The following is a 26,468-nucleotide window of genomic DNA, read 5'->3' on the forward strand; positions in this document are numbered from 1 at the left end:
ATAGGCTTTTGCAGTTGAAGCGACCAATCGGAAGGCAAGGCGGCAGATATGAGATGGCGGCGGAGTCGGCTTTGAGGGGGAGAGGAGGAGAGAAACGAGCGGGCAGGTAGGTCGGTCCGCCGAGGTAGCGTGGCCAGAAGTCTTTGAGAAGCTGAAGTGGGTCAGGTGAGGGCGGGGTTGAGGCAGAAACAAGGCATAGGGTATACGAGGCTTTCGCTGTGGTGCCTCAAGCATTTGTGCGGCCTTGGGACGTGGGGCCTGTGGTCCTGCCTCTAGGGCAAGCTGTTTCATAGAGCGGAGGTGCAATGCTCTGAAGCACCCCGTCTGCTCTTACTCTTTGCCCAGGGGCTGAGGAGAGCAAGGGGGGCGGAGCTCCCTTCTCCCTCTAGACGCGCCTGGGCGAGGAGGAAGTCTGGGGTGGAGCAGAGATGGGAGTGAGTAAGGGGCGACATGACAGAAGAATCTGATAACATTACGCTTGGCATAATAGATTGTTGTTGTTTAGTCGTTTAGTCGTGTCCGACTCTTCGTGACCTCATGGACCAGAGCACGCCAGGCACTCCTGTCTTCCACTGCCTCCCGCAGTCTGCTCAAACTCATGCTGGTAGCCTCGAGAACACTATCCAACCATCTCGTCCTCTGTCCTCCCCTTCTCCTTGTGCCCTCCATCTTTCCCAACATTAGGGTCTTTTCCAGGGAGTCTTCTCTTCTCATGAGGTGGCCAAAGTACTGGAGCCTCAGCTTCACGATCTGTCCTTCCAGTGAGCACTCAGGGCTGATTTCCTTAAGAATGGATAGGTTTGATCTTCTTGCAGTCCATGGGACTCTCAAGAGTCTCCTCCAGCACCATAATTCAAAAGCATCAATTCTTCGGCGATCAGCCTTCTTTATGGTCCAGCTCCCACTTCTATACATCACTACTGGGAAAACCATAGCTTTTACTATACGGACCTTTGTTGGCAAGGTGATGTCTCTGCTTTTTAAGATGCTGTCTAGGTTTGTCATTGCTTTTCTCCCAAGAAGCAGGCGTCTTTTAATTTCGTGGCTGCTGTCACCATCTGCAGTGATCATGGAGCCCAAGAAAGTAAAATCTCTCACTGCCTCCATTTCTTCCCCTTCTATTTGCCAGGAGGTGATGGGCATAATAGATAGAGGAAGGTTTTCTCCCTCTCCCATAACACTAGGACGCGTGGACATCCAATATAGCTGAATGTTGGAAGATTTAGGACAGATGAAAGACGAGGTCATAATTGGTCAAACTATGGAACTCATCCTGCCAGGAGGCAGTGATTGACACTAACCTGGAAGGCTCGAAAAGAGGATTAGACATTCATGGAGGAGAGCACTACCAATGACTGCCAGCCATGATGTGGTTGTGCAATACCTCCACAGTTGGAGGCAGCAAGGGTTCCAAATAGCAGTTGCTGGAAACTTCACCGTGAGAGTAGGCTCACGGTGGTTTCCCACTGTGAGAACAGGTTGCTGGATTAGATCCAGCAGGCTCGTCTTATGTTCTTATGAAGGGAAATCCTAGTGATTCGGGACTGGGAAAGTTTTTGGGGTAGTTGTTGGGTGGGATGAAGGAGAGATACAGAGGATGTCAAAGTTCCAATCTAGTTGACATGTGGTTCTTCTAGATATTTATTGCATTTATTGCATTTATATACAGTACCAGTTTTTTCTCCAAGGAGCTCAGGGTGACGTACATGGTTCTTCCCCTTCCTCATTTTATCCTCACAAGAAGCCCATAAGTAGGTTAGTGCTGAGAGACAGTGACTGGACCAATGTCACCCAGAGAGCTTAATGGCCGAGTGAGGAATTGAACCCTTGGTTTCATAGGGTCTAGTCTGGCACTAGCCACTATGCCACACTGTCTTTCCATGTGCCAGTGTGCCCACCTAAAGTACAAAGTGTGGCTCTTCCCTAATTTCGAAGGAATAGTGTTCATACAGAACTAATGTGGTGTACTGGTTAGTGTAGGACTAGAATCTGGGAGACCAGGCTTCATAGCTCTGCTTGACTCACTGGGTGAATGTGGGCCAGTCAACCTTTCTCAGCACTAACCTACTCATAGGCTTGTTGTGAGGATAAAATGGGGAGAGGAAGAAGTATGTAGCCATCTTTAGCTCCTTGCAGAAATTGTTGGATGTAAATATATCAAGAAATAAATGCAATGTGTTAATGGGTTAATAATACAACAGCTGCTACTTCAACCATTATTGGAATGATAAATTTCAATACTATGCAAGAAACAAGTCAGAATAAAATTTCTTTTTTAGAATACATTTTATTAATTTTCCAGAAGACATTTTCAAAACAATTGGTTCCCCACTCCCCCATAATAGAATACTAATGCGTCAAATTTTCCCATAAATCTATATCCATAATGTCAGTCATCATGGCATTTATTTGAATATTTTATAATGGGATGCCATATCGCAACAAAATATTGGTTGCATCATTCAGGTCATGTACTCTTAGTTAGTTTCTCAAATAAAGCAAGTGTCCACATATTCTATTTCCATTGTGTGGTGTGTAGATGATCAAGTCCTTTGCAGTTTGTTTGTTTTTTGCTATGAGTAGTTGTGCCACTACTAGAAGAAAGGTAGTAAGTTCCTTGTGTAATAAAATAAAATTTCTATTCTAGAAACATCCTCCTTGCTTTGTGACCTTTTGATTTTTTCCCAGGGCTTCAGCATGTTTATTCTTCACATCCTGTAGGTTAAATGGCTTCTTTGCTCAAGCTTGATGGAGTCTGCTGTAGAGTTAATAGTTTATTTTCTGCTGTATTTTTAAAGGAGCACCAGTTCTTTTTTTAGGAGCTGCAGTTGGAGCAATGATGTTTGATCTTACAATGTAATCTTCAAAGTCATCCATTAGCTTTGATACAGACAGCATGACTACGGCTCTGTTTGTAAGAAATGCCAAAATGATGCTCAGTATTCATTTCTCCACAACAGGCATGTTTTATTAAGCAGTTGGTTCCTCCATAGCTTATTTTCTGACCACCTTTCACTGTTAAAAGGCCTTTCTTTGCAATCACTTTTAATGCCTTTATTCCTTGAAATAGTTTTATGCTGCTGCAAGGCTCTGATATTGACCCTCTGGAAGTTGGAGATTACAGGAGGAAAGTTTTCTTAACACTTATTTTATGGCATAACCTTAAAGGGCTGCAATTCTTCAGATGCATGAAGTGTTATCCCGAATTGCAAGTATATGTACACATGGTTGGTGAGGATTAAAATCAGAGGAAAATGAAATGCAAAAAATATGAACAATAATAATTATTAGCTTCTCTTTCTCCAAACAGTAGCTGATGATAGCACAAGCATCCTAGCACTGATACAAATATACCATGGTTCAAACCACAGGTTACAATTTGTCAATATTTTATATGTTAAGCAGACACAGTTCTGTGCTTAATCAATTCTTATCAATACTTCCCCCCTAGGCCAGGGGTCAGCAACCCGCGGCTCCGGAGCCGCATGTGGCTCTTTTACACCTTTGCCGCGGCTCCGGGGCGGATACTAGTGAGGGGAGGAGGCACATTGTGTGCCCTGACACTCCCCACTGTTTTAAATGTCGCAATGGTTTTGCGGCTCCCAGTTTTTTTCCCTTCGGTCCAAGTGGCTCTTTTTGTCTTAAAGGTTGCAGACCCCTGCCCTAGGCCAATTGCTCCTTGCAATATCTTTTATAGTTAAATTAACTGTTCTACTTATTAATTCCTGCCAACCTAGCAGTTTGAAAACATGTCAAAGTGCAAGTAGATAAATAGGTACCGCTCCGGCAGGAAGGTAAACGGCGTTTCCGTGCGCTGCTCTGGTTCACCAGAAGCGGCTTAGTCATGCTGCCCACATAACCCGGAAGCTGTACGCTGGCTCCCTCGGCCAATAAAGCGAGATGAGTGCTGCAACCCCAGAGTCGGTAACGACTGGACCTAATGGTTGGGGTCCCTTTACCCTTTACCTTTACAAATTAATATCTCTCTGTACCTGCCGTGACTGAACAATCAACTTTTACTGTGGCCTTACCTCGAATGCATGTGGGTGTTCTTCACCTTATTTATATTTATTTATATGTATTTTATAGCCTACTCCACCCTGTAATCCCAGGTTGAATTACATACAAGTAACATGCCTTGCCATAAATTGAAGCATATCAAAGCAAGTAACATCAGTAACAACACTGCAGTGGAATGCATATTCTTTACTAATCCTGTACCCCCAAAGACCTATGCAAAGAAGTGTGTCTTGACCCACCGACAATGTAATTACAATAATACGGCCAGATGCATCTTAGAGGAAAAGCATTGCACAAGCTGGGGGCCACATCAAAGAAGGCCCTCCCACCCTCTGTCATGACCCAACCCACCTGTAGGATCTACACTGCAGGCCTTAACATCCAGGCGAGTCAGTATGTACTAGAGGTGCTCTTCAGATATTTCAGCTCCAAGTATTAGGTACTTAAGCATAGGGTCCTAAGCACCAAGTTAAAAGTTCTGGAAGCTGTCAGAGGCTAAGCCTTGTGCATGACTGAAAAAATATTATTTGCTACTATAAGATGCCTAGATGTTGCTTCAATAAAAGCGATCACATAATTCCATTAGTCTGTCTTTCTATTGAGCCCAGCTCCCCTTTGTTTTGCTATGGCACTAGATCAAAGTCCTTGAGGATTTTATTCCATTCACAAAAGTCTTCTCATTCATGTAATCGTCACTCATCTCCCCCCCCCCCCCCCCCGTCCCAACCCCTTCATGAGCAAAACATTGCCTTTGCTAATTTGGTTTTTCTTCAACCTTGGTCACAAAAACCAAATAATCTTTTCTTCCTTCTCCTGGACACCCGCTTTCTAATTGGATGCAAAGAATAGAGAGGGGGTAAAGCAGTAACACTGAAGGTTATTGCACTGGTGATTGTAATACTATGGTGATAAAAGCAGAGAATCCAAGCTGCAAAGCAAACAAGATTGCTCCCCCTGCCCACACCAGTAGCTGCTCTTTTCTAATATTATGCAAACTGGGGGAGTGGGCTGTACACATCCTCCTCCTCCTTTAACATGGCTGCAGTACAGGGCTTTTTCTATTGTGCAGGACTGGGCTGTCTGAGAAGGGTTCTGATTGTATGTGCTGTCTCGCATTTCCATTTCATTAGCGTTAATAATAGGCAGGCATATTTTTGTGCGGGGGAGTGTTGCTGATAAAGTGACCTTTCAAAATTACAAAGACCAGTAAAATGTAGCACGGAATAAGGGGGTTTAGGGCTGTTTCCAGCTGTGAGGTCTCTAATCATAAAATTGGGTTGGATTTTAGTTGTCAGGGCAAGACAATAAATGGACTGCAAGCCCATTTCTTTGTTACGGTATGCCCCAAATGCATGGAGGATTAAAGAATTAAGACAAGGGGAAAGCTGTACTCCAAAGATCCTTCAGGCTGGTTTCAGATGAGAAAAAGGCAACAAGAAGAGATGGAATGTAACCTCTAATTATTTATGGTATTGTTTTCTTTTGATTGTTAGGTTTTTGAGAATACCTAAAATAAAATTTTAAAATAAATTGGGGGCGGGGGAGGGAGACAACAAATGATGGAGGTGGGCTGCCCCACAATCTTATGCAAAGTACATCAAATGTAATTACACACTGGGGAGTGAAAAACATGAAAAGGGGAGATTTAAAAAAGATTTCTGTTTATTAATTATTTTGTTATTTACTTGTAGCCAGCCTTTCACCAGCCCTTCTAACCAGGGCAGGTTAGAAAAATATCACAACTAAAAGAGTACAGTTGTATTAAAAACTCAAAAAATATAACCACAAAATTCATCAGTAATGCAATTGACAAAACAACAGCCCAGGATAGTAATTGAAGAGGAGGGAGGATATTCACTCAACCAAAGGTCTGCATAAAGAAAAGTAGAAATGTGGTAAGTCTAGATGGAGATGATGCATGAAAGGTTTCTAGTAACTGGGAATGGTGAAGTCAATGGAAGAAGTAAAAAATTTGGGGGTTAAGTGCTAAGGTTGCAAGCTTTTGGAAGTCTCCAGCAGTGAGTAACATCAGATCCACCAGATAGGGTAGGTAGGGCACAGTCATGAAGGTACTAAGGCAAATACAAGAATCTTATGCAGAAGATGTGGAAGGAAAGTCAGTAGAGATGAGAGTTTATATATTGTGTGAATACGCGCACGCACACACACACCATGCATATACACATAATATACAGGACATGAATGAGGGGAATGTACCAGCATGAGTCCAAGAGCTATTTTCAACTGCGATGTCTAAACTATTGTGAGGGTTTGCTTAAAATTGAAGAAATCTTAAAAGTAATTGTTTAAAATCATGGGCAGAGTCTGTCAATGAATATGACAAGGACACTTTTCTCCATTCAGTGTTCAAGTCTGATGCAGGTGACATGCCTAGCGTTCCATCTGTCACTTTCTGTGGGGTAGGAAAAGTGGAGAAGAAGTTGGTTAGCCTGAGTTCTGCTTTGGCTCCATATCAAGGTTGATGCATTTGTGCCAAGAGGGCTAATAAATGAGTCTTTGTGTTGTTTACTGTGCATGGAATTTGCATAGGCTGTGCTGGAGCAGGCAGATCTGTTTCTGAAAACAAGGAGCAAGTTCTTCTCGCTGTGTCTCTGCTTCCCAATGCCTCATCAGAAGCTTTCTGCACTTGTGTAAGCAATCTGACTTTCTGTGTTTATTAAGTAATAGGGGCTATCAGATTTCCTAGAAGTTTAGATTTGAAACCCCACAAATAGGTATTGCATGAATGACAGTCAAATTTAGTTCAGTGGATTTTCCTTAATGTCTAGATCATGACTGGGACACTGGGGAGGGAAGGGTGAATAACTGGCATAGCTATTCTGTGGAGTGATCAGTTTTCTTGGGTGAAGACACTAACTACTGCATTAAGCAAGTAGAGAGAAGTTGGATCTAATTAGATTACAATGTGTTTTGGACAAAACGTACTTAGTGGTGGAGCTGGCCTTGGCTGACATGTATAAGACAGCAGAATGTGCTGCAAGTGGGAGGTCAATCGACAATCATTCCCAGCTGCTTGAGCTGAACTGCTCCATCTTGTCCTCGGCTTGTTAAGCACGTCAAACTGCAGGGAAGTCTACCGAGCAGCACTGGAATCAGACTGCACTTGGCAGCCAACTCACCAAGTGGCTGGAGAAAGCGGTACTTCTCCATGCTTTGCTGCTTTTGGAGTGATTTTGCCAACTTAATTGCTCCAATTAAGAACCCTACTGTCCAGTTACAACTCACCCCTAGGCTGGCACTACAGCAGGGTATTACCTACAGGGGGTGGCTTTCAGGTAATCTTCATAAAAATATCCCACTGCATCACGGCATTCAAGTGCATAAGAGATAATTTGGTTAAATTCATGTGACAGCCTTTCTTCCTGTGTGTCTTTAAATGTTTGACTTGCAACAAATTTTTCATAATACTTCACCTCTAAGAAAACAGATAATTATATTTGTGAGTCCAATTGAACCCCCTCATAAAACAGGAATTTGCTCTCTTTGCATAGAGAGAAACCTGGCACAGAATGTCACTTCTCAGAAGATGATGCAATCTCTACCTCAAATCTGTTCTAGATTATTTTCATACATACTTAGTAATTTGGAATGTAAGTTAAATTATTGGTCTTTTTGTTAAATATTTTGATTAGGATATTAATACCAAACTTTGGCCAGTTATAAGGTCTTGCCATATGTAGGGTCAGATGTGTAATATGGCAGGTGAGTGCATCCCTCAAACAGAGACCATGCTGAAGGAATATGCAGGTTGTACTTGGTTGATTGCTAAATGATGTGCTATCTGGTCAGCCCCACCTGACTTGATTTATACATGTTGTGCTGGTATCTACAGCAAGGATAAGAAGCCTCAGGCCCCAGGGACCAAATGTGGCCCTCTAAGCCTCTCTATTCAACTCTCAGGACGGCCAAAGCCCGTCACCAGCCCTGCATCCTCAAGTGCTTTTATCTAGGTTGAATCTATTCTTAATTATTGTAACATCACTTTATTGCCTTGCTGCAGAGCTTTGTGTGTGTGTGTGTGTGTGTGTGTGTGTGTGTGTGTTTTAGAAACTTTTACGTGGTGGATGTACCTTATTGTATAAAAAGTCACATACCTGCCTCTGGCTCTACCCTCCACTCGTATGTGGCTCCCAGGAAGACTGTCCATGATGGAATGCTGTCCTCGGGCTGAAATAGTTTCCCTACCCCAGATCTGCAGGTGGCTCCTGCGTAGCTGAGTATTTTAGTTTGTGTTCAGGTATGTCTCCCAAAGTAATGTATCTTTGTTTCTCTCCCTAGTGATGCCATTTGCAGTTTAGTTATCTGCAATGACTCCTCCCTTCAACGGCATCAGATCATCTTCAATCCAGACTTCTTTGTGGAAAAGCTGCGACATGAGAAACCTGAGGCATTCACAGAGCTTGTGGTCAGTAACATCACCCGGCTGATTGACCTGCCTGGAGCAGAGCTAGCCCAGCTGATGGGACAGGAGGACCCCCAGTTGCCTGGCACATCCTCAGGGTTTTTCCGTTCCCTGATGTCTCTGAAACGCAAAGGTGAGCCTGATGTCTTGGCTAAGATTTTTCCCTTAATTTTTTTATGTTAAGTCCTGGTATCCTGGGTACAGCCTCTGCTAAGTGTCCCACATATGTGGCAACAACTCCAAGTAAGTATGTGAAAACTTTTCTGGTCCAATTACAGTGCAGACCAGCCCCTTATTAAAAGAAAATAAGAAGGGCAGTACAGGCAATTCTCATTTTACATAGGGGTTCAGTTCTGGACCCCTGCGCATGTTGGCGTAGCGTGCGTAAGCCCATTCTACTCCCACTCTGTTCCACCCCCGTTCTTCCCCTTTTCAGGAAATCTTTATGATGCTTCAGGGCTACTTCTGGGTTTGGCGCTGTGTGCGTGATCATGCGTCATTCGGACACTGCTAAATCAGTCATTGCCTGTAAGACAATGACAATGTTTATTTAAATACTTGATTTACACAAGGGGTGGGAAACCTGTGGCCCTAAGATGCTGCTGGACTCAAAGTCGCATCAGTCCCAGCCAGCATGGCCAGTGATGATCAGGGATGATGGGAATTGTAGTCATCAATATTTGGAAGGCCACAGGTTCTCCACCCATGGTTTTCTTTATCATCCCTTTATGGAGGACAAAGCTCTTGTTTCGGCAGCCATAATGGTGCCACCCATGCTAGAAGGTAGTATATGCATCTTTATTTTTTTTAAAGCAGATTAAAAAAATAGTCCCGAAACAGAAAGGGAAAAACTGCATGGGTGTGTGCTCCTATGGAGGGTGGGAAGAGGAGGTGGAAAGCAGCAGAGAGTGAGGAGGGTGTGCTGTGCAAAGATGCCTGCCCACAACATGAGATCCACTTTTACAGCTGCAATAGTAACGGACTGTGCCTCTTGTTTCATCTGGAATAGGAGAGCTGGGGAGAGACCTTAGCTTGGTGACAGAGCATGCACTTTGCATTTGGAAGGTTCCACATATAATCCCTGGCATCTACAGTTAAAACTAATGTGAAAAATGTTTGCCTGAGATCCTAGACAGCTGCTGCCAGCCAGACAAATAGTCTTCTCTGATCTAGATGAGCAAATAGTCTGAGCAGTTTAGTCTATGCCTTATATCTTACCTAGAAAAGCAATCACTAGTTCAGCTGCCAACTGGTGTACCCTTTTCCTCCCATTGTGCTGCCTACACTTTTGGGTGTGCCAGGTTTGGATGAATGTTGTGCTCCCACCCATACTTGTAAAACATTTATGTTTAATTCTTTGGTCAGCTGGTCATTCTGTGCTACTAGCAGGCAAGAGGATTCCTATAGCTAAACTCTCCGGCTTCAGCTGGCTCTTAGTCTCAGTTCCCTTTGAAGATACCCTTATTTGTATCTCCTCTTCAAAGTCTTAACTGGACCTATGTAGCTGCTAAGAGCAATGTTCCCATGCTGTTGCTTAGAGATGCTGAACAAGGAAACAGTCACTTAAGTTGGGAGAAAGAGCTTCTATTGATCTGGTAGACAAGCAGCCTTGGACTCTCAACCTGCATTTCTACTTGTTTCTTTTCTGGCAAATTTATTTTGCTGGAAGGCGATCAGAGTGGCTGGGGCAACCCAATCAGATGGGTGGCATATTATTATTATTGTTAATTACTATTCATCTTCATCATCATCTAGGGACATATTCCTTCCAAACTGAATTAAAATATGCAGCCCTTATTTCCACTGCAATATAACTTACAAAGGTTTCCATCTTGCCCTGGCAACAAGGTAATTGACGTCACATTTAAAGGATGAAATGTGAGATTGCTTGAACAATCCTTTACCTGCCTAAATATGACTACAAATATCAGCCCAAATATCTAAGATGTAGTTTTTCTACAGATGTTCTATGCCCTAGGAATATTGGGGTGGGAGGGAGTAGGCTTAATGAATGAAAGAATGAAGAACCTTTGGGTTGGGGGGATGGAAACATGCAGGGTGATGTATAATGCTGAAGAGAAGAGGGATGAATTTGGAGGAGATTACTGGAAGGTGAATGATAAAGATTTGGGTGGAAGAAGGATTTTGATATGAGCAATAATTTTGCATGGTGTGTAACTGGATGTGCGCACATGTCATGTGGCCCTTGAAGGGGTGTCCAGCCCTCAATGCCAAATAAAGTTAGCCACCCTGTTCTGGGATATTTCCCTGTAGTGGGGAGGGGATCCTTGGATAGCTTGTCCCTCCCACTTGCTCCACTGGGCAGAATTACTCAAATGAGATAGCTCTTACCTTCCAGTGGGAGGGTGACCCCTCCAGTTCCTTCCTGTCTAGCTCCTTGTGCAGGAAGAATGTCATGGGACTGGCAAATTGATTCCCTTTGTGGCCATGTATCAAAATTCATTTTTACTTTAATGTCAATCACATATTGGAAGTTACCATGTTTTTCTGTTCCCCTTTAAAGCTGCTAAATGTATATGGCAGTGTTCTGCTAATGCTTCCTCCCACCCCTCCTCCGCCATGTACTCCCCACACTCTCCCCAGAACTGCTCCAGAGAATTGAGGGAACACATTGAACAGAATTTGGGGCATGTGAGGAGAGAAGAGAAACATCAGCCTACAGGTATCTAAATGGAGTTCCATGTGCTGAGGCTGTGTACCTATGAATTCCAGATGATGGAGACAAATAGGGAAGACCATCCTTGCTATGAAATGTTCAATTAGGCCTGCTGAAAACAGAATGCTTGTCAAGATGGACTTTGGGTTTGCTCCAGGAAGTTAGTTTTTATATATCGCCTATCCTTCTGTGGAATCTGTTCCTTTGGGTCATTTTGAAACAGATCCAAGTTTAGAAAACCCAAGTATCTGTTTTACAGCATACTTTCCTTTCCAGTAAGAGTTTTTTGTTTGCTTTTTTTAAAACCTGAGGAGATGAGGAGTTGCATTTGCAAGAGAAAGGGTCGAAGTGAACACACAGTGAACCGGGGCTTTTTAATTCTGCCTTTTCAGTATAGTATGGAAATACTTACATATTTCTTTTTTTTTTATAGTAAATTTTTATTAGTTTTCCATAAATAAAAAAGAGACAAAACAGAAACATAAACATAAACAAACAAAAACACGACTTCCCCATACCACCCCTTTTCTGCATTCTTGTTTCAAGATTTTTCAGCAACCCTCTGAACATAGCTTAAATATATTTCATGTATTTAACTTCAGTTAATTATTAATACAACTGTAGTTCTTTATCTCTTGTAACTCTGAGCCCCTAATTTTCCAAATTACAACAGTTTTTAAGATAAACTTTAAATTTGTTCCAATCTTCATCCACCGCCTCTTTCCCCCGGTCTCGAATTCTGCCAGTCATCTCTGCCAGTCCCATATAGTCGATCACCTTCGTCTGCCATTCTTCCAACGTGGGTAAATCTTGCGTCTTCCAATACTTTGCTAAAAGAATTCTTGCTGCTGTAGTGGCATACATAAAAAATGTCCTATCCTTCTTTGGCACCATTTGGCCCACCATACCCAAGAGAAAGGCCTCTGGTTTTTTAACAAACGTTCTCTTCAGAACTTTTTTTATTTCATTATAGATCATTTCCCAGAAAGCCTTAATCTTCGGGCAGGTCCACCAAAGGTGATAGAAGGTTCCCTCCGTTTCACCACACTTCCAGCACTTGTTGTTGGGCAAATGATAGATCTTTGCTAACTTAGCAGGAGTCATGTACCACCTGTAGATCATTTTCATAATGTTTTCTTTTAAGGCATTGCATGCCGTAAATTTAACACCAGTGGTCCATAACTGCTCCCAGTCAGCAAGTTCAATGTCATGCCCAATATCCTGTGCCCATTTAATCATATTAGATTTCACCATTTCATCTTGAGTATTCCATTTCAACAGCAAGTTGTACATTCTTGACAAATTTTTAGTATTGGGTTCTAACAGTTCTGTTTCTAATTTTGACTTCTCCACTTGGAAGCCTTTCTTTCTGTCCTGTTTGAATACTTCATTTATCTGTCGATAATGTAACCAATCTCTCACCTTAAACTTCAGTTTCTCAAAACTCTGCAATTTTACATTTTCACCATCTTGTTCTATAATTTCACAATATTTAGGCCAATTAGAACCCATATTCAATTTTTTCACCTCTTTTGCTTCCATTGGTGACAACCACCTGGGGGTTCTACTTTCAAACAGGTCTTTATACTTAATCCAAACATTATACAGAGCTTTCCTCACCATATGGTTCTTAAAACCTTTATGCAATTTTACCTTGTCATACCATATATATGCATGCCAACCAAATCTGTTGTCAAATCCTTCAAGATCCAAAATGTCTGTATTCTCGAGGAGCAGCCAATCTTTCAACCAGCAAAACGCTGCTGATTCATAGTAAAGTCTTAAGTCCGGCAGGGCAAAACCCCCTCTATCTTTCGCATCTGTTAATGTCTTAAATTTTATTCTTGGCTTTTTGCCCTGCCAAACAAATTTCGATATGTCTTTCTGCCACCTCTTGAAACAGTCCATCTTGTCTATTATTTGTAATGTCTGAAACAGAAATAACATTCTAGGCAATACATTCATTTTGATAACAGCAATTCTGCCTAACAAGGAAAGTTTCAGCCTTGACCATATGTCTAAATCTTTCTTAACTTCTGTCCAACATTTATCATAATTGTCTTTAAAAAGATTCACATTTTTCGATGACAAATTCACCCCCAGGTACTTCACTTTTTTTGCTATCTCCAAACCTGTTTCATTCTGGAATGTCTCTTTTTCTTCATTTGTTAGGTTTTTTTCCAAGACTTTAGTTTTTTGTTTGTTCAACTTAAATCCTGCAACTTGACCAAATATCTCGATCAGTTCTAAAACTCTTTTTGTGCTAGTGATTGGCTGTTGCAGAGTCAAAACTAGGTCATCTGCAAATGCCCTTAATTTATACTCTCTCACTCCGACCTGAATTCCTTTATCCAACTGGTCCTTTCTGATCATATTTAACAAAACCTCCAGAACCAGTATAAAAAGTAAGGGGGAAATAGGGCATCCCTGTCGTGTTCCTTTCTCTATAGCTATCTCTTCCGTTACCACATTATTCACAATTAGCTTTGCCTTCTGCTCAAAATAAATTGCACTTATACCATTTTCAAAACCTTGGCCTACCCCCATCCCTTGGAGATTCTTTTTCATAAAACTCCAACAAATATTGTCAAAGGCTTTCTCCGCGTCCACAAAAATCAAAACCGCTTTTCTGTTAATGTTCATTTCCAACAGTTCCACAATGTCTATTATGTTCCTCACATTGTCAGACATGTGTCTTCCCGGGAGAAAGCCAGATTGATCCTTATGAATCTCACCTGTCAATACTTTCTTCAGTCTTTTTGCTAAAATGTCTGCAAAAATTTTGTAATCCACATTTAATAATGATATCGGGCGGTAGTTCTTAACCTGGTTCTTTTCAGTCTCGGTCTTTGGTATAAGTGAAATAAAGGCCTCTTTCCACGTTTCAGGTGCCTTTTCCCCCTCCAATATTTCATTGCAAACTTCTTTCAGTGGTTGCACTAAACCTTCTCTCAAAGCTTTATAATATCTAGCCGTCAGTCCATCTGGTCCTGGAGACTTTCCCAGTTGTGCCTTTTGAATGGCCTCCTCTATTTCCTGTTCTGTTATTTTCTCATTCAAAATCAACTTGCCCTGTTCTGGAATTTTCGGTAGTCCATAATTTTTAAGAAATTCTTCTATTTCTTGTTCGTTTACTGGCCCTTGTGTGTATAATTTCCTAAAAAAACTTTGAAAACAGTTACTTATCTCATTTGGCTTATGAACATTCTTTCCCTCTATCTCCAAACAAGTAACTGTATTCAATTTTTGCCTCTTTTTCAATTGCCATGCAAGGAGCTTCCCACACTTGTCTGCCGACTCAAAAGTCCTTTGTCTCATTTGTTTAATTTTCCATTCTATCTCTTGATTTGTCAGTTCCATATATTGCGTCTGATAATGTTTTATCTCTCTCAAAATTTCTTGAGACTTTGGTTTTGACCTCAGTTTCTTTTCTCCTTCCTTCATTTTTTCTAAGATTCTTTCTTTCCTTTCATTTTGCTTTTTCCTCTTGATTGAATTCTGTTGTATCAGGAAGCCTCTCATCACGGCTTTACTCGCGTCCCAAATTGTTCTTTTTTCCACATTTGTTCTCAAATTTATCTCGAAGTAATCTTTCAATGTCTTTAGGGCCTTTATACAGAATTGTTCCTCTCTAAATAGGGAGTCATTCATTCTCCATCTAAAGGATCCAGTTGTTGTCATTTTCATTTCCATCTTTACGGCATTATGGTCGGAGCAGGTTTTTGGGCAGATTTCTACTTTTTTAATCTTTGTAGCCATCACACTAGATACCCAGATTTGGTCGATTCTCGTCCATGTCATTTTAGATTCCGAGAAAAAAGTTCCCTCTCTCTCGAGAGGATTCTTTGTTCTCCAGATGTCAATCAAGTCCATATTTTCCGTCATCTCGAAGAAAGTCTTTGGTAATCTTCCTTCTTTAGATATTGTCTGTCTTTGTGCCTTGTCCATATTTGTAGAAACCACTCCATTCATGTCCCCCATCATTATTATTTTGCAGTCGAGATAATCTAGTAAGGTCTCATGCAGCTTCTTAAAAAATTCTGCCTTCCCATCATTTGGTGGATATACTCCAATTATCAAATATTTTTCCCCCTGGATCTGTACTTCAATTGCCAGGTATCTTCCTTCTTCATCCTTAAATTTTAATTTTGGGTCCAATTTTTCCTTTGCATAAATCACTACTCCTCTCTTTTTTACTTTATCGGAAGATATAAATTCTTGTCCCAATCTTTTGTTCACCAACAATTTCCTGTGTGCTCTAGTTATGTGAGTTTCCTGTAGACATATCAGATCCAGTTGTTCCCTTTTCAAAATGTGGAAAACCTGTCGTTTTTTTCTGGGATGGTTCAAACCGTTGCAATTCCAACTTAGAAGTTGCAGAGACATTTTGTTTGTTAGATGTTTGATCCTCCGACTGCTCCAAGTTTTTCTTCCTCTTCAGTTGGCGGTTGTGGTAGTCCAAATGATAGATTTGCAATGTCCGTTAGCCCTCCTCCTTCTGATGTTAATCCTTGTCCTTCTCTTGCCGGGTCCGCCGTACCTTTCTGTAGGTCCTCTAGGTTTCTCTCCAAAAAGTACTCTTTCTCCTGTACTGTTCTTATTCTTACTTTCTTCCCTTTGTAGTTAAAGGACAACCCCTGTGGGAATTCCCACCTGAAGGGTATGAAGTTCTTCCTCAGCAAATTGGCAAGGTCTCTATAAAAAGTCCTCACTTCCAAGATGTATTTAGGGATGTCCTTAAAGATTTGGACTTGAATGTTTCCAATCACCAAAGCTTTTTGATAGTGAAGGTTCAGTATCTTGTCCCTTTCTTCTTTGGTTCTAAAGGTAATCAGACAATCCCTTGACTTCTTGCTTTGCTTTCTACCAAGTCTGAAAGCAGTTGTTATCCCCACTTCATCTTCCTCCAGATCTCCTTGCCAATTTTCCAGAATTGCCTCTGTGAGAAATTCCGCCAGATTGTCCTCCTCTTTCTCTGGAACCTGTCTAAATTTCAGATTTCGTTCTTTCCGTTGTAATTCCAGTAAGGAGAGGGCCGCTTCATGCTCATTCACCTTTTTCTCAATCGGCACAAGTCTTTCCTGTGTCTCACCTGCAACAGATTTTGCACTCTCTGCAATTTTCCTTGTTTCTGAAGATTCCTGAATCAGTCTATTTATAGATTCTGTATTTGTTGCCACTGATGTGGTATTCAAATCCAATCTTGTTGTTAGTTCTGTCAATTTCTTTGAATTTTCTGTAGATTGCTTTGTTAAGGCCTCAAGGGATTGATTTATTTTAAGCAGTGCCTGTGTCATAGATTCCATTGATGCTGCTGTCACACTGTCCGGTGCAGGCACTGTGTTGCCAGAGATTGAACCTCTTTTCTTTTGTGTTAGTTTAGCTTTAGATCTGGTTCTTATCTCCTCTGCCGTGCCACTCATATCCCAAGGCCGTTCTCACAGGAAAAACTTGCAATGGAAAATCCCAGTATTAGTCAGTCACCTTGCAATTTTTCCCTCTTAGCCCTCAAGAGGGAGCAGTTAAAAGTTTCCAAGTTAGAAACAACAAAGAGACAGAAAGCCGGATGTAGAAAATCTCAAGTCCGCCATTAAAGTTGTAAAACTTTTTCTCCAATTTAAATTTGGTTAGTCCAATGTCAGTAACAAAGTCCCATTCAAATCTTAAATGTCTTAAAATTTTTTCACCATTTAAGGTATAGTCTATATCCACTTCAGAGTTATTTTAAAGAACAGTTTTCCCGGTGTTAAGTCCTGGCAGGTCGTCCCGGGGATCAGAGCAGTGAAAAACTTTGTTGCCCTTTAAATTAAAAGTATCTTCACAAGACTGTCTTTTTTCCCCCTTCTCCTGCCAATCTGGAGGGGAGAGATACTTTTGACAGCTCAGGTTTGACAGTTCGCAACTAAGTTTCTAATAACTGCAGCGAGGTCTTTCGTTGCTTTAAATTCCTGCAGTCCGGGGGGGGCAGACTTCCTTATTTTTTGCCCTCCCGTTTTCAGCCAAATTTTCTATTTTAAAGGTTCCTGATTTTTTTTTCCCTTCTTACTCACGGGAATCCAGTCCAGATTTTCTTTTCAGGAAGGAATCGGCGCTCTCCGCTAATGGCGACGCGGCTTCACTCCGCAGGCTGGGTAGCGACTCTCAGCACCGCGCTCACTCCCGATGCCGCTCCGGAGCCTTTAAAAAGGCTCTTTCACAGTACCGGGGGGCGCAAAGGTGCCCACCGAGTCTCCTTGCTCTCAGGCTTCCGCGCCTGAGATTTTAGGGGTCCCCCACTCGCCGTAGCGGGTAAGACCCGAACTTGCGGAGCAGTCCTTCTCCGGAGCTCGGAGGTAGGACCGCCATTAAGCGCTGGCACCGACCGGAAGTCAATACTTACATATTTCTGGGTCTCACAACAGTTGATGATGTTGGCTACTCATTATCTCCTCCTTTTCATCTCTAGAGAAAGGGGTGGTTTTTGGAGCTCCACTGACTGAAGAAGGTATTGCTCAAATATCTCAACTGATAGAATATCTGCATAAGCGTAAGTGGTTTGTGGTTTCCTTTCTGTCTTCGTTTAGTCAAGGATAGTGGACTGGTCTGGGGGCACAGATTTAACTCACTTCTGAGCTGAGGAAGTCCTAGGAGCTATGTGATTCTAGACACTAACCTTTTCCTGCCGCCCCCCCCCCCCCATATCAAATGTTTAGTGATTTTTTTTGTACTAGACCTCTGTAGGATGTTCAGATAATGTGGCAGGAAGAAAAGGAAAGTATAAAAGGTTAAGAAGCTTTGTCAATATATTAGAAGAGGACAACATTTTATCTAACATATTCTTAATACCCCTTTTGTCTTTCTTCTCATGGTGCAGATCTGCGGGTGGAAGGCTTGTTCCGAGTGCCAGGAAACAGTACCAGGCAGCAGAACCTGAAAGAAGCCTTAAACAGTGGGACAGAAATTGACTTGGATTCAGGGGAGTTTCACTCCAATGATGTGGCCACTCTGCTGAAGATGTTCTTGGGAGAATTACCAGAGCCTTTGTTGACCCATAAACATTTCCATGCACACCTCAAAATTTCAGGTGAGTCAGCCTTGGAGGGAAGTGGGAACCAGCCCACAGGATGTTAGCATCAATAATTTGGGGTTTGCCTTGTTCAGTGATAAAGCTGTTGGGTTAGGATCAGAGAAAGGCCTGCTTTCTCTGCCCATGTCATAATAGGAATATATAAGCATGAAACCGTTGGGATTTCTGATTTATGCTGAGGAAAAGAAGAGTGCAAAGGAGTGTTATGGCAAGTTGGGAATGGGCAGTTGATAAAATAGTGTATAGTTTCCTGAAATGTGTGTGCAACTGAAGTTTCTTGGGATGTTTTCCTGTTAATAGATCTGATGCAGTTTGATGACAAGGGCAACAAGACCAACATACCCGATAAGCAGCGTCAGATTGAAGCACTGCAGCTCCTCTTCTTGATCCTGCCAGCCCCCAATCGCAACCTGCTCAAATTGCTGTTGGATCTGCTTTATCAGACAGCCAAAAAGCAGGACAGAAACAAGATGTCAGCTCATAACTTGGCTCTTATGTTTTCACCTCACATTTTGTGGCCTCGAAATGTAAGTGGTGTTAGATTTTTAGGCAGCAGTACAAAAAACCAGGCTGGGAAGGAGTTATTCTGAAAATAAACCTACCTCTACCAGGGAGCCTACCTCTACCAGGGAGTGTATCTTACCTACACTCTCCTAACGATTCTGCTTTGGTGTTTCCCACTATTGCCAGGTGACTGCCAGTGACCTACAGGAAAACATTCCCAAGCTAAATAACGGGATGGCTTTTATGATCAAGCACTCGCAGAAGCTCTTCAAGGTAGGTGCTTCAAAAGGAAGGGACAATCTCTATCTCTTTTTCAGTATCTGCTTAGCAAATGTCTCAGGCTGTCCCCTCCTGGGGGAAAATATGTTATGTGCACAGTCCTGACACTGACAAGCCTGACATCTTCTTATCTATTACTTCCTTGGAGGTGCTGTGTACTGTGCCTGCTCCCTTTGCTGGGTAGATCAGTGTTTCCCAACCGGTGTTCCGCGGCACACGAGTGTGCCGTGAGACATCGGCTGGTGTGCCGCGAGATGCCTGGAGGGAGGCGGGCGAGTCGGGCGGCGAGAGGCGGGGCGGCGGCGGCGAGGAGCCGCTCGGCGCGCAAAGCGAGGGAGGCTGGAGCCAAGAGCAGCGGCGAGCAGGAGGCGCTTGGTGGGAGATTCAGCCGAGCCCGAGCTGCGTGCGCTCCCGAACCTCTGGGCGGAGAAGAGCGTGCGTGTGTCCGGCTTAGCGACGGATCCTCTCACCCGGCGCAGCAGAAGACAACCCTCGGGGCGGAGCTCCTGCCACAGGCCTCCCGCCTTCTTCCCCACGCGGGGCAGAATAAGTGGAAACCGGCGGACGCAGCGGGTTTCTCAGCCGCTGCCCGGGTTGCCCCTCTCTCCTACAGAGCCGCATCCATCCCAGCCCCTCCTGTCATCTCAACCTGCCCGTCTAATTTACATACCATCATATCCTCCTTTCTTATTGATTCACTTAGATTTAGTCTTACATTTCTCGCTTTGTCTCCGTAGACTGCGCGGAGGGAGAGCCAGAGAGAGGCATCGCTCCTGCGCGGCGGGAGAGGGAGCAGCCGGAGCGATGCCCCAAACAAGCTGAATTCCGAGCGAGGGACTGAGGGGGGAGGGAAAAAACTTTCACTTTCGTGCGTCCCTCCCGGCGTGACGCTGCGCGCTGACGTCACGGGGCGGGGCTTTAATGGTGGTGTGCCGCGAGATTTTTTTTCAGTAAACAGGTGTGCCGTTGCCCAAAAAAGTTTGGGAAACACTGGGGTAGATCACAAGTGGCACTGATATGTGAAAACAAGGCCTCCTATTCTAAATGGCAAGATATCCTGCACATGTGAGTGTCCTTGTAGTTACCGTGCCAAACTCTGTCTTAACCAGACAGTGCCCCTTTCCTGATCAGTTACTATCATGGCCTCTGAGGCTGCTCTTTGGGTCCTCATCTGTCCCTCTTTGCCATTTAGCTTAATAAATATCCCTATTAATGGCTAAAATCTCTAGAAAACTAGGCAGGTTCACATTTAATTGTCAAAAAGTGAGACTCCTAAAGCATCTGGTAGCATACAACATATCTGAGATGATAAAGGACTGAATGTTTGCCCTGGGTAACCCTCCTACCTATAAAGGAAGCACGCTTCAGAAGATTTTGCATGGATTACATTCAAAGATGAAGTTGCTGGTCTGGCGGGGTGAGTGCCTGGAGCAACTGCTATAGGATGGAACCTCAGAGTTGGGGAGACTTCAGCTTAATTGTGTCTGACTCTTTCTGTTTCACTCTCCTTCCAAGGCTCCCTCATATATCCGGGAATGTGCAAGGCTGCATTACTTGGACTCCAGAACACATGCCTCAAAGGTAAGAGCAGTCCATGACATTGGTTATGAAAGGGAGCACCCAACATGGGCACCAGCAGGTCAGCAAACTGATGACTAAAACAGTCTTGTTCATGACAATTTCCAATAAGGGATTCTTTGGGGGAAATCTATTCCTTAGGAAGGCAGAAAAGACATAATTAGACCCCAGTTTTGCCACTTGGACTGCTACATATCCCCTCTATTAAAATGTGTTCTAGTTAGGCTAAAATTCTAGAGAATGGAACAAATTCTCATTTAACTGTCAAAAATAGAACAACTTTATTATAGCACATGCATATTTTGGGGAGAGAGGAAAAGATCGGGCCCTCAGTTGTTCACCCAGGTCTGACTTTGCTACTGGATATGAAGCTCAGACTACCTTTATTAGTGTGATGAAAGGCAAGATAGCTATCATTGGGAGTGGGGTGCTAATGTTCTTTATAGGACAAAACAGCCTGAAGTGCAGAGGGTTCTTTTGAATTTTTGCAGGATGACTTGGACTTGCCTGTGCCCCGGAATTTCAAAGACTTCCAGCTTCTGAAATTCAAGAAGCGAGGACTGGTGGATCCCTCTGCCCACCAAGAAGACACACAGCAACATACAGAAGAAGCACTGAAAGAGCTCTTCCACCATGTTCATAATATGCCAGACTCTGCCAAGAAAAAGAAGCTCATTCAACAGGTAGAAGGGAGACTTGGGTAATTGACTGGAGCAAAGAGGCATGAATGGGGCTTTGTGCTTGGAATGGGAACTAGGATCAATCTTTGGGACAGATGGGCAATGCTGCAGAACTAATCATGCTATAAAGTGTGTGTTCTAGTTTCAGAAGCACCCTGAAGCTCTCACTCCTCAGGCAGGTGTACCCACACCCCGGACCCAGAAGCGGGCTCGCACTCGTTCCTTCAGTGGCTTAATCAAGGTATGGCTCTTTCTACCATTAACAATAACTTCGGCTGCAGGGGTGCTGCTCAAGTTACTTCTCGCTGGTGTACCTATCGGGCATATTGTCTGCTGTCCAGATGCATAAGCTTTCTGATGGTATGGGGTGTACATATTCAGGCTTCTATAAATAAGCCCTATTCTGTTCTGTTGCCTTTTTCTTTCCGTTCCCCAGTCACAATCCCGGTGTTTTCCTTTTCTTCATACAGCGTAAGGTGCTGGGGAGTCAAGGGTCTTTGGATAAAAAAGGGAAGGATGCAGTTTTGGAATCAGCGGGCATGAAAGAGCAGAAGCACGGCAGCAAGGAGAATGTTAGCATGGTAAGGCCAGCTGGAAGAACAATCACTGTGCACTCATAATGGGGTTGGTTCATGAAGGGGGTTGCTGCTAGCTATTGCCTGCAGTTCATATCTGTCTGCACTGATGTGGCGCCCTAAATTATCCTGAGCACAACAGGAAGTCTGGGAATAAGCCTAAAGCTCTAGATGCATCACTCACATGACTAACGGAGCAGCCCTAAGCTGTGTTGGTGCTGGGGCCTGGAATATGCCACTGCTATGCGACTGGAATGGCTACTAAATGCAGTACCTGCTCAGCCCTGGACATGAGTGGGGAATGGAGGGAAGACACACCAGCCAACTTCCTTGGAAACACTGCTATTGTCCACCAGTTTCAGAATGTGGTAGAAATGATACCTCCCACGCTGCCCAGAAACAAAGGGAGCCAAACCACATTGGCTGGCTTGTGAGTGGAGCCATGCTAGCTACCACTATGCTTCCTCAATACACAGCATCCCAACATGTGAGCCTCAGTAGCACGGCTCCCAAGAGGCCCCAGGCAGCCTTGTAGGAAGGGATCCAGCACCTCAAATACCCCACCCCACATAGTTGCACACCAGCCTCAGATCCCTGGCAGCCCATAGAACCAACCACCCTGTGCCTGATGGCCTCTGCCTTCTGGGTAGCATCCCATCCCTCACTGACTGCCTCATATCCCCTGGCAGCAACACTCAGCCCCCTGGTGCATTCTCAGTAACCCATCTGTGGAGCCAGAGGAAACAGGAAGTGGGGGAACCCAAGTCACATCCAACCTCCCTACCCACCCTCCTTCCAAGAGTTGCATCCTAAAGCCACTTGAACCTGATTCAACATTATGGAACATTGATTTTTTTAATTGAATGGTACCTGATAGAGTGGATCTGAAAAGATAAAGAGGCATGTACATGGTTACTGACCAATCATCCCAGCAGAGTTTTTGTGCTGAGTGGCTAACCCTACAGAGGAGCAACTGAAAGGGAAATTTTCTGTGCCATGTTTGGTATAAAGATTTACTGTTGATGTTGACATGGATGTGTATTGAAGGGGTACGGGATCCAGCATAAGTGCTGCTTGTCTCTGTTGCCCATAGCTGTGACGCTTTCCAGATACGTATGTCACTGGCTGAGCATTCTGCCAGCATATCTGTTATGGCAGTGACACATGTGGCATTCTTCCAGTGCAGCAGGGTTTCCACTGAATCCTGTAACCCCTGATCCAGTGTAGGAGGGAGCCCTAAGCCCATCTGCCCTGCTGCTCTTAGGTAGTTGAACTCTTTCTTTCCCAGAGTAACAAAAGGCTGTTTCTTTCCTTTCCAAATTTGGGGAATTGAACTTGATGCCTCTGCTCCTATTGGCTGATGGCCATTTTTGCATTTGGATGCTCCTTCCTTCTGAATTAAGGCTCCATATTTTTTTCTGGAGCAGCTTAATTTCCAGAAGTTTGGCAGACAAGTGTGTGACACGGCAGGCTAGTAAATCTATGCAGCATGAGTAAGATCATGTTAGAAGTTGACTTGAATTTAGGCAGGCCAGTTGCTGGCAACTGAACCATCCTATCTTAGAGAGTGACAGCAAGGTTCAGAGGTTAGAGTTTTCTCATCTTCCCTAGTTACAGAAACCTGCTTCCTCTCCAGCCATCAATGTGATCTGAGCAAGTCTTAAGTCCCCTGAGGACAGGAAAGGGGAGTTCAATTCTGTATGTATACATTACCATGTATAAGCAGCAGCAGCAGCAGCTTGCAATCTCATGTTCTCCTTTTTGGTATGAAGCCTATGGACTTACAGAACTGCCTTTTGGAATAATAGAATCATAGAATTGTAGAGTGGGAAGGAATCCTAAGGGTCATCTGGTCCAGCTCCATGCAATGCAGGCATCCTGCCCACAGCCACCCCTGGGTGGGTCTGAACCATCAACCTCTGGTTAACATCCAGACACATTGACCCATTGCACCACAGAGGCTGCAAAGATTCTTTTTAAGTGTGTGATGTGTGTCTATAGCTTGATGCCTAAACTCATTGCCAAGAATTGACCAAGAAGCTGCTGTCAGGGTGGTTAACTTTTATCTGACAGATAAAACTAGTGAATAGATTTAAAGTGTTAATGTTAGTCCTCAAACTGCCTTGAGTAGGCTATTTCTGTTGGCAGCATCCGTGAATGAAAGGAAGATGTGCAGAGAAGCAACCAAGCTAGAAGAGTGGGTTAAAATGGTCCTTAGCCTTAAATCTGGTCTTCTCAACAGGAAGTAGAGGTGTAATGTGGCGAAATCTGTCAGTGGCTTCCTATCCTTTCCTAATGCTTGCAAGCACAGCTCAGTACAAATGTACTAATTATTCTCCTTCTGGTACAGGACTCCCGTAAATATACTCGATTCCATGGTTCCTCGACAAAGGAGTCTTCCATTTGAAGATCCACTCAATGGTCGGTCTCTCTCTTTATATCCGTATATATCTACACACAGCAAAGACTTGCAGCTCTGTGGATAATGCCTGCTACTCCCAAGCTGTGAGTCAGGACTCGCTTATCCCTCTAACCTCACTTATTGGAGCCTGGCCTACAACTGTGTGTCTGCCAGAATAACAGACTCTTCCATTGAACATGAGGAAACCACTATTCAACCACTTGTCTAGCCTGAGAATGGACTGGACAGTATCTGCAGTATAGCCTCTCTTTGGAGAGGTTGCTTTGTATGCCTTGTTCTCTCAGCTGTCCATCTTTCTAACAGTTCTTTGGGACTTGGCTTACACTGTCCTGTTTTGTGGCTGGTGTTTGTTTGTTTGTTTTTTGATTTTGGCTTTTAGTGTGTACGCACACTGTTTCTTTTACCCCTGCAATTCCCATTAGCATCCACAGTAGAGTCAAGCTTTCAGATCCCCTTGGCAGCTAGGCTCATCTCGGCCTCTCTTTGTATGGAAGTCTCTCTGTTGTGGTTACTGATGGGATTTGAGGAGTAGCTGTGCTCTTAGCTGCCTCTCCCAGATTGCAGGGATCTCCCTCAGGCCTGTGGCTCATCTGTCAGAAATCCCAGCGTCGGATGTATCCGAACTTAGACATCTTAAACCAGGGATGCGGGGAGCCTGTGGCACTCCAGATGTTGTTGTTGGAGTCTCCAGTTAGCCCAGCCACCATGCCCTATTCTTGGGGATGATTGGGAGTTGTAGTCCAGCAATATGCCTCATTTAAGAGCAGCGGTAGCAGGAAATAATTTCTGAAAACTGCCCCTTTAAAAAAAGGGCTCCTTGGCTGAATTCTAGCATGTCTGGTGAATCACCTGCAATGTGATTACATCTTTCTCCCCTCAAAAGGCCGCCAGTTCTGTTGCCACAGACACTTGCCTTCCGCCTGCTACGATTATTCTTCCATCAGCGCTGATTGCCAAGACAGCGTTTTGGCTGAGGCTCTGCCTGATGGAGTCTGTTTCACTGCCCCCTACCTGTCACATTCCCATTGTCTGTGGCCCAGGCTCTGATGTACGTTGCTCAGGCAGGACAGGGGGCTGACAGTTTAATGACTAACAATCTGCTGAAAATGCACTGAAAGAGAGGAACTTGCAAATACAGAAGGCTAACTGACTTGCTCCCTGGAAAGGAGGAGAGGCTGTCAAGATGAATAAAAGAAATGTTCCTGTTTCCTTCCATCAACGAGAAGAGGGCAGGTGGGAGGGTGGTGCAATGCTATAGCAATACTGCTATTTACAGCTCTGTATTTGCTAAGCTTTCCCCTGTACCTAAAGGAACAAGTGTCTGTCTGGGTCAGGGGTGGTGAACCTGTGGCCCTCCAAGTTGTGTTGGACAAAACACCTATTAAAACTCCCACCTATTACCTGTACACTGTCACCAGCCCCAGCTAATGTGGCTGAGTTGAACAACATCTGGAGGGCCACTTACTATTCCTGATAACTGGCTTCTGCCTGAGTCTCAGAGAGATTTGGCTCAAAGGCTTTTGCAAAGGCACTGTATATTTGAATTTCCTAAATATGCGAGGATTGAGTTTCCTTTTATTATTCTAAAAAGAATGTCGTAAATCTGTGTCAGGGACCCTGTCAAATGGTCTTCTGATGTGTAGAGATGTATACACCCCTGTTAAAGCAGGTATGGGGAACCTGTGGCCTTCCAGGTGTTGTTCAACTCGACCTCTTGTCACCCACAACAAGTAGCCATATGGTCTGGAGCTGATAAAGAGTTTGGGGTCCGACCACACCTGGAGACTAACAGGTTAGCTGCTTCTATGTTCCTCATCTCCCCAACCCCCAAGCTGGTATGTAGCTTCAGCCAAAGAAGTAGAAAGCTGCTAACACTTGGGAGGTCATAGGCAAGACTGAAAAGTGCCCCCAAAAATGGCAGGGGAAGCAATCATAGTGGGCAAAACCAGTTTCAGCTACTCTAGATCTTAAGCTTGGGTCATTCAAATCTTAGCGGTATTGTAAGTGAAAGCGGGACTGCCCCCATTGTTGTGTCAGCATTGCTTATGCAGGTTCTCTGACTGCCCCCATTGTTTTTCATGTTTTACTGTTCTCTTAACTTATCCTTATGTGGACAACCTTTACTTATTTATGCAATGTAGTAATGTAAGTAAAATAATATGTTGTTTCTTGTGGTGTATTGCCCTCTGTTAATGTGAAAATCCCACATTAAATACTGGTGGTTATTGGTGCCTTCTTAACAGA

At 43.7% G+C, this 26,468-nt stretch overlaps 1 protein-coding gene across 5 annotated transcripts; it reads left to right on the forward strand.

Annotated features, from left to right (window-relative positions):
• Nucleotides 1-26,468, forward strand: ARHGAP19 (Rho GTPase activating protein 19). Of its 5 annotated transcripts, XM_028730537.2 has the most exons (14): nucleotides 50-106; nucleotides 5,712-5,915; nucleotides 6,571-6,671; nucleotides 8,320-8,576; nucleotides 10,968-11,126; nucleotides 17,566-17,646; nucleotides 17,974-18,183; nucleotides 18,487-18,713; nucleotides 18,877-18,963; nucleotides 20,485-20,550; nucleotides 21,039-21,230; nucleotides 21,370-21,468; nucleotides 21,698-21,808; nucleotides 24,153-26,468. In XM_028730537.2, exons 3-14 carry the CDS (start codon nucleotides 6,643-6,645, stop codon nucleotides 24,207-24,209), a joined length of 1,575 nt encoding a protein of 524 aa, XP_028586370.2. In that variant the 5' UTR covers nucleotides 50-106; nucleotides 5,712-5,915; nucleotides 6,571-6,642; the 3' UTR covers nucleotides 24,210-26,468. The 5 variants fall into 5 exon arrangements, with proteins under 5 accessions (XP_028586369.2, XP_077786275.1, XP_028586370.2 ...); XM_028730536.2 differs by lacking the exons at nucleotides 5,712-5,915; nucleotides 6,571-6,671 and having other exon boundaries at nucleotides 1-106; XM_028730538.2 differs by lacking the exons at nucleotides 50-106; nucleotides 6,571-6,671 and having other exon boundaries at nucleotides 5,894-5,915.

This window comes from Podarcis muralis, chromosome 6 (genome assembly GCF_964188315.1).
Source record: "Podarcis muralis chromosome 6, rPodMur119.hap1.1, whole genome shotgun sequence".
NCBI classification, from domain to species: Eukaryota; Metazoa; Chordata; class Lepidosauria; order Squamata; family Lacertidae; genus Podarcis; species Podarcis muralis.